Consider the following 8,112-nt stretch of genomic DNA (forward strand, 5'->3'; position numbering starts at 1 on the left):
CACACTGACAGAGAGAGCCCCCCCCCACCACACACACACACACAGAGAGCCCCTCCCCACACACACAGAGAGCCCCTCCCCACACACACACACAGCTTCTGGAGTGTGTCCATGTGTAGGTCTGTGGTAGTTGAATTGAAGCAGGAGGGTTGTGTCATGGGTTATTTTTATCAGACTGGGGGGAATAGGCCCCTGACTGCCTCTTCTCAGCAGACAGACGAGACTAGACTGGCTCGAACATCTGGGGGAGACATCTTGGGAACAGACCTGGGTTCAAATACTACTGAAAATCATTTCAAATACGTTAGCTGTGTTTGATTGAGCTTGCCTTGCAAAATTGAACCAATAAAATAGTCTGAAAAGTTTCAACCCCACCCATTTGGCACTTGAGGCAGACTAAAGTACTGTAAACCCTGAAAGTATTTGAAATATTTAATATAGTTTGAACCCTGGTCTGCAAGAGAAGTAGTTCTGGAGTAGATTCCTCTCAAAGGCTTTGGGGATGTCTCCAAATGGGATTTTAATGCTTCAACATCTGAATTATTTAAAAGAGTAAAGCCAAGCTGTTAGTGGATGCTGTTAACACAGCGAGGGAAGCAAGATATGATTTGCTTCAACCAGCTATAAATTAACCAGACAATCTGTCAATAAAGCAAGCCAAGCTACATAATCTGTCAATAAAGCAAGCCGAGCTACATAATCTGTCAATAAAGCAAGCCAAGCTACATAATCTGTCAATAAAGCAAGCCGAGCTACATAATCTGTCAATAAAGCAAGCCAAGCTACATAATCTGTCAATAAAGCAAGCCAAGTTAGATAATCTGTCAATAAAGCAAGCCAAGCTACATAATCTGTCAATAAAGCAAGCCAAGATACATAATCTGTCAATAAAGCAAGCCAAGCTACATAATCTGTCAATAAAGCAAGCCGAGCTACATAATCTGTCAATAAAGCAAGCCAAGTTACATAATCTGTCAATAAAGCAAGCCAAGCTACATAATCTGTCAATAAAGCAAGCCAAGCTACATAATCTGTCAATAAAGCAAGCCAAGTTACATAATCTGTCAATAAAGCAAGCCAAATGACATAATCTGTCAATAAAGCAAGCCGAGCTACATAATCTGTCAATAAAGCAAGCCAAATTACATAATCTGTCAATAAAGCAAGCCAAGCTACATAATCTGTCAATACAGCAAGCCAAGTTACATAATCTGTCAATAAAGCAAGCCAAATGACATAATCTGTCAATAAAGCAAGCCAAACTACATAATCTGTCAATAAAGCAAGCCGAGCTACATAATCTGTCAATAAAGCAAGCCAAATTACATAATCTGTCAATAAAGCAAGCCAAGCTACATCATCTGTCAATAAAGCAAGCCAAACTACATAATCTGTCAATAAAGCAAGCCAAGTTACATAATCTGTCAATAAAGCAAGCCAAGTTACATAATCTGTCAATAAAGCAAGCCAAATTACATAATCTGTCAATAAAGCAAGCCAAGCTACATAATCTGTCAATAAAGCAAGCCAAGCTACATAATCTGTCAATAAAGCAAGCCAAACTACATAATCTGTCAATAAAGCAAGCCAAACTACATAATCTGTCAATAAAGCAAGCCAAACTACATAATCTGTCAATAAAGCAAGCCAAGCTACATAATCTGTCAATAAAGCAAGCCAAACTACATAATCTGTCAATAAAGCAAACCAAGCTACATAATCTGTCAATAAAGCAAACCAAGCTACATAATCTGTCAATAAAGCAAGCCAAGCTACATAATCTGTCAATAAAGCAAGCCAAGCTACATATCAACCATGCAGCCTATACTGTGTGTTGTCTGAATGTCACGTGTGTGTGTTTGTGAGTGTTGGTCCATCTGCCCGTTTGGATGCAGTATTTGCTGGCCGTTCAGCACAAGTGTGTCTTGCTCGCTCTCTTTCTGTCCTTGTTAGCCTGGCTATTTGTCTGGCTTGGAGTCTGTGTGTGTGTGTGTGTACGCAGGCTGTGTGTGCAAGTGTGTGTGTGTGTGACAAACTCCACATGGACAAAATCTGTTGATCTCCAGGTATCTTGAGGGTCCTTGTGAGACATCGAAAAATATATATATATATATTTCAGCACATAAGAGCCCCAGTCTGGGGCCCAGGGTCTCTTCTGATCGTCTTTAATTACCTCCGGTCTGAGAGGGACTATTTCACAGGTCTCTACAATCTAGCACTGAGTTCTGAGCAGAGTATGAACACTCTCTCTGAGTACACACACACTCTCTCTGAGTACAGAGAATATATCAACTTATACGAAGAAGGCTGTAATTTGAAAGTAAGTGCTTCACAGAGAGCTGTGCCCATTGCGCCCACACACCATTGCTTATGCATGCTTCTATTCTGAAAGTGCGACCCACCCACAGAAGACCTCCGACACCTCGAACATGTCTACAGACACACACACACACACGACTCAGAGAAAAACAAGAATGCACTAAAGTCGTTTATACAAATATACAGGACCAGTCAAACACTTGGACACACCTACTCATTCAAGGGTTATTTTATTTTAACTATTTTTTACAATCTAGAATAATAGTTAAGACATAAAAACTATGAAATAACACATATTGAATCATGTAGTAATAAAAACATTTTTTAAAGTGTTAAATGAATCCATATATATTTTGATTTTATAGTTTTCAAAGTAGCCACCCTTTGTCTTGATGACAGCCTTGCACACTCTTGGCACTCTCTCAACCAGCTTCATGAGGAATGCTTTTCCAACAGTCTTGAAGGACTTCTCACATATGTTGAGCACTTGTTGGCACCTGTTGAAAAACAAATGATAGTCCCACTAAGCGCAAACCAGAGTGGATGGCGTATCGCTGTAGAATGCTGTGGTAGCCATGCTGGTTACAAGTGTGCCTTGCATTCTAATTAAATCAACAGTGTCACCAGCAAAGCACCCCCACACCCCCTCCTCCATGCTTCACGGTGGGAACCGCACATGGAGATCATCTGTTCATCTACTCTGCTTCTCACAAAGACACACCGGTCTGATGTCCATTGCTTGCATTTCTCAGCCCAAGCAAGTCTCTTATTATTGGTGTCCTTTAGTAGTGGTTTCTTTGCAGCAATTCGACTATGAATGCCTGATTCACGCAGTCTCCTCTGAACAGTTGATGTTGAGATGTGTCTGTTACTTGAACTCTGTGAAGCATTTATTTGGGCTGCAATTTCTGAGGCTGGTAACTTTAATGAACGTATCCTCTACAGCAGAGGTAACTCTGGGTCTTCCTTTTCTGTGGCGGTTCTCACGAGAGCCAGTGAAGAAACTTTCAAAGTTCTTGAAATTTTCCAGATTGACTGACCTTCATGTCTTAAAGTAGTGATGGACTGTTGTTTATCTTTGCTTATTTGAGCTGTTATTTCCATAATATGGACTTGGTTTTTTACAAATAGGGATTTGTTCTGTTTACCTGTTCTGTATGCTCAAACGCATTAAGGAAAGAAATACCACAAATTAACGTTTAACAAGCCACACCTGTTAATTGAAATGCATTCCAGGTGACTACCTCAGGAAGCTGGTTGAGAGAATGCCAAGAGTGTGCAAAGCTGTCATCAAGGCAAAGGGTGGCCACTTTGAAGAATCTGAAATATATTTTGATTTATTTAACACTTTTTGTTTACTACATGATTCCATATGTGTTATTTCATAGTTGTGATGGCTTCACTATTATTCTACAATGTAGAAAACAGTAAAAATAAAGAAAAACCCTGGAATGAGTAGGTGTGTCCAAACTTTTGATAGATATATATATATATATATAGATAGATAGATAGCATGGTAAAAACAGAAGGTCACACATTTACATATAAAATAAGGTATGCAATTAAAATATTTATCTGAATTAAAGTTTTGGCAACAGTGCAGAGGATATCAAACGTAAACATGACCTTATGTCACAGATATGGACACTGAACATCGCTTTTTAACACGTGTTGTCTGTCTATCCAATACATGCTGCTGAGCCCAGGACAGCATAAATATTAGTCTAAACCACAAAAGACCATTGACAATATGTCTGTTAGTCGCATATGAGTTATGTACACCATCAAAACCTGATTATATTAGGCTATGTACTGTGTGGGGGACGGATAAAATGACCATGTAATCAAAAGTATTTGAAAGACTTCTAATCAGTGCCATGGCTGACAGTGAGGAAGGGAGTTATGGGTGCCATCTAGCGACGAGACCGGGGAGTGAACTTGACAATAAGTGAACGTGAGTGAGTGTTAGGCTATAAATAAGACCAGAATTCCTCTCTATTCCTCAGTTGAAGATCAACGGTGTGCATTTCTGTCCAGTGTAGATACATGTACCATATGCATATTGTGCGCTACATACTGTGGGTAACGGTATGTAGCCTACAGTCTGGTACTACAAACTGGCAGGCGAAGAGAACACTTGACATTTTCTTCGCCCCCCGCTACCTTTGATGCGCAAGACAGCAGACAGGCAGTCTATGACCGGGGCTAGTTGCAGCTCTAAGAACCCCCTGCGTGGACGAGTGGTGGACTCCCGAGTGGAGAGAGTCCCTCCGGGTGTGCACAGCATACAACTCACCCGGTCATGCTGTGCTTGTCGGTGCCCTCTCCACGTGGGAGCACCTCGAATGAACTGATAATAGGCTGATATGTGCGCCTCTCCGATCGATGAACCACACACAGAGCGCATGGATTACTGCTGTAGGCTAATATATAACATTGATAACAGTGCACCAGATAGTGATTTTTGCACCACCAGAAGTGACAGACACCCATGCGTAACGGTCCAAAATATGGGCGCACAGTTGTGGAGACAATTTCATTAGCTCGATTTTAAATAACACAACATCCAAAAAGACAGTACGCATTGAAACGCATGTTCGGTTATAACGTTTCATGCTCATCTAAATCAAATTCAGCAATGCCACAGACATTTCACAAAATCCCACAGTCTGCAGTTAACTGTAGCCTACAATGAAACATTGATCAGTTCGAATTGACTGTAGGCTAACGTAATAGACCGGGTTCGCAGGTCGCAGAGTGAACCCGCATGTTTATTTTGGGCATTCCTCGAGCTCTGGAGGAGCACGTTCACTTATGCCAAAAAAAACACCACAACCGCAGTTCACCGAGAGATAGGGTCGGTATATATCAAGGGTCACTTTTCCCAAGCAAACATGTGCCGTTTCAAATGTTACGGGAAGCCAGATCATAACCCGTTTCGAATGGCGCGGAGTGGTGAGCCGCGAGTTTATACCCAGAATGAGCCCCCATCACCCCATGCGTCACCTACCTCGAACTAATCTCAAAACTGCACCCTTTCCGAAGGAGCAGCGCTCTCTTCCGCATGATGCCCGTTTTGTCCCGGCCGAGGTACACATTTATATCCGAATTCATGGGTGCCGGACGAGCAGGCAGGTATTTACTCCGTAAAAACAGATATGCTTCTTCCTTCCACTTAGTCGGACGGCGACAGGAGCGAGGACGGAAAGAGGCGGAAGAAAGGCTCACCCCCAAAAAAGAGATAATAGACTACCAAACTCGCCTCCGCTGGTAAAGGGAAAGTGAGGCAGAGACTTCCCTTAGCTAACAAAGACGGGACCAAAAGCTGGAGTGCAGCATGGCTAGTGGTTTGCTCCTCCTCTCCTGAACTCCATAAGATAGAAATTAGATACCGTTGGTCTCTCGGTTCCAGAGCGAGTTACCGTTACGTAATTGGTAACCCTGACAGGATTCGAGTCCCGGGCAGACTAAGAAAACAGTAACGGTTTTAAATTGAGTCCTTCCATCTGTTTCTAGACTCTTGAGCCTATAAAATGGGCTGTTGATTCATATACCAATGGTTCTGAATAGGCAAAAATCATGAATTGCTCCCCAAGGTCTTCATTAAGGTGAGCATCCATTAGACTGTCTCCAGGGCCGTTTGAAGCTGTGGTAGAACAGATCTGCTGTTTAAACATACCAAATCCCATTCAAACAGAACTGCAGCAAGCACTGCTGAGAGGAATGTCTGGGAGCAGGTGTGTGTACCAACCACTGAATTAGTTTGGCCTGAGGGATCATAAGTTTGTGTCACAGGTGTGACTAACTGCTCTGTAATCAAGTTAGTCATGTTATTAGTTCACTGACTAATTGATTGAACACCTGAATTGTATTTAAGTTGTGTTTCTCTCTGAAGTGTGGCCCCCCAGCGGAGGGATGCAGTCCAGAGGTATGGTGGGTTCTGGGAGTATGGGGGAACACAAGATGGACTCCAGGCCTGCACCACCTCTCCGCCTGTGCCTTTTTTTTGTTAATTCGGTTGTTAGTTTCAGTTTAAATGGCATGGTTTGTCAATGTTCCTGGGCCAGTGAGAAGGCCACTGCTGAAAGGTTAACTTTGTAAACCATGCCCTATGATGTATTAAATGCTGAAACGGGTCCTGTGTGTTTGGTCTGTACTTCCCTCTGCCTACTCAACCCAGATTGTGAGGTGTTTGAAGTGGTGAGGTCACGAGGTCACGAGGTTAAGGTTGCTTTTGAGGACAGGCAGCAGCAGATGACACACTTGACAAACAGACAGACCCTTGGGAAACGTGTTCTCATACACATCACCTAAACGGGCTAATCGGCAGACAATCGCAAACATTTGGCCAACGTAGGCTACATCTCTCTGAATATAACTGATTCTGTAAGCACAAATAAACTACATTTAGCCCAATGTATTTTAGAAAAGACAAGTGTCATTGGTAGACGTTATGCACCACTCCACTTCTGAAACGCTGCAGCCTGCGACCCACACAAGCACTTGTCTTTTCTACCATACATTGGGCTTTATATTAACAACCTATAGTACTCTCTTTCTGTTTGAGGATAAGGAACCTGCACTCCTTGAAGGAACACACAGGATTTGAGCAATGCCGAGAGCATATATAAATCTGAATCCTCAACATCGGCTCATGATTCAACCAGTGATTCGACACAAACTGAACGTGTCCTAAGAGTGTGGGAAAACATTGGTTGAATCATAGATTCATTATTCAGAAACATCTGTTATCCAGAGAGCTGTAAGGGGTAGAATGAACAACTCACTCACTGTCACACTCATGGAATTGCTTTTCCATTTTCATAAATCCTTTGATGTGGTCACTTCTTTTTGCTGTGGAAGGTAGTGTTCTTTTGCCTTCATACTCCTCAAACCTCCATGCATTTCTTCTCCATACTACATGCTGACCATTTAGTACCCCGCCATAGATATCATGTACTCTAGTGTATACTTATCATATACAGTTGAAGTCAGAAGTTTACATACACTTAGGTTGGAGTCATTAAAACTCGTTTTCAACCACTCCACAAATGTCTTGTTAACAAACTATAGTTTGGGAAAGTCGGTTAGGACATCTACTTTGTGCATGACACAAGTCATTTTTCCAACAATTGTTTAGAGGCAGATTATTTGACATATAATTCACTGTATCACAATTCCAGTGGGTCAAAAGTGTACATACACTAAATTGACTGCCATTAACCAGCTTGGAAAATTCCAGAAAATTATGTCATGGCTTTAGAAGCTTCTGACATCATTTGAGTCAATTGGAGGTGTACCTGTGGATGTATTTCAAGGCCTACCTTCAAACTCAGTGCCTCTTTGCTTGACATCATGGGAAAATCAAAAGAAATCAGCCAAGACCTCAGAAAAAATAGTAGACCTCCACAAGTCTGGTTCATCCTTGGGATAAATTTCCAAGTGCCTGTTCATCTGTACAAACAATAGTACGCAAGTATAAACACCATGGGACCATGCAGCCGTCATACCGCTCAGGAAGGAAATGTGTTCTGTCTCCTAGAGATGAACGTACTTTGGTGCGAAAAGTGCAAATCAATCCCAGAACAACAGCAAAGGACCGTGTGAAGATGCTGGAGGAAACAGGTACAAAGTATCCATATCCACAGTAAAACGAGTCCTATTTCGACATAACCTGAAAGGCCGCTCAGCAAGGAAGAAGCCACTGCTCCAAAACCACCATAAAAAAGCCAGACTATGGTTTGCAACTGCACACGGGGACAAAGATCGTACTTTTTGGAGAAATTCCTCTGG

General features: G+C 42.1%; 1 protein-coding gene across 2 annotated transcripts in view; it reads right to left on the reverse strand.

Moving 5' to 3' along the window:
• garnl3 (GTPase activating Rap/RanGAP domain like 3) overlaps positions 1–5,688 on the reverse strand; it is a 331,807-nt gene extending 326,119 nt beyond the window's left edge. For both annotated transcript variants that reach the window (XM_065017302.1, XM_065017300.1), the window contains exon 1: positions 5,330–5,688. In XM_065017302.1, the coding sequence (XP_064873374.1) occupies positions 5,330–5,433 (104 nt within the window). In that variant the 5' untranslated portion in view covers positions 5,434–5,688. The remainder of the gene's footprint in view (positions 1–5,329) is intronic.
• Positions 5,689–8,112: the final 2,424 nt, after the last annotated feature.

Source organism: Oncorhynchus nerka, linkage group LG4, assembly GCF_034236695.1.
Source record: "Oncorhynchus nerka isolate Pitt River linkage group LG4, Oner_Uvic_2.0, whole genome shotgun sequence".
NCBI classification, from domain to species: domain Eukaryota; kingdom Metazoa; phylum Chordata; class Actinopteri; order Salmoniformes; family Salmonidae; genus Oncorhynchus; species Oncorhynchus nerka.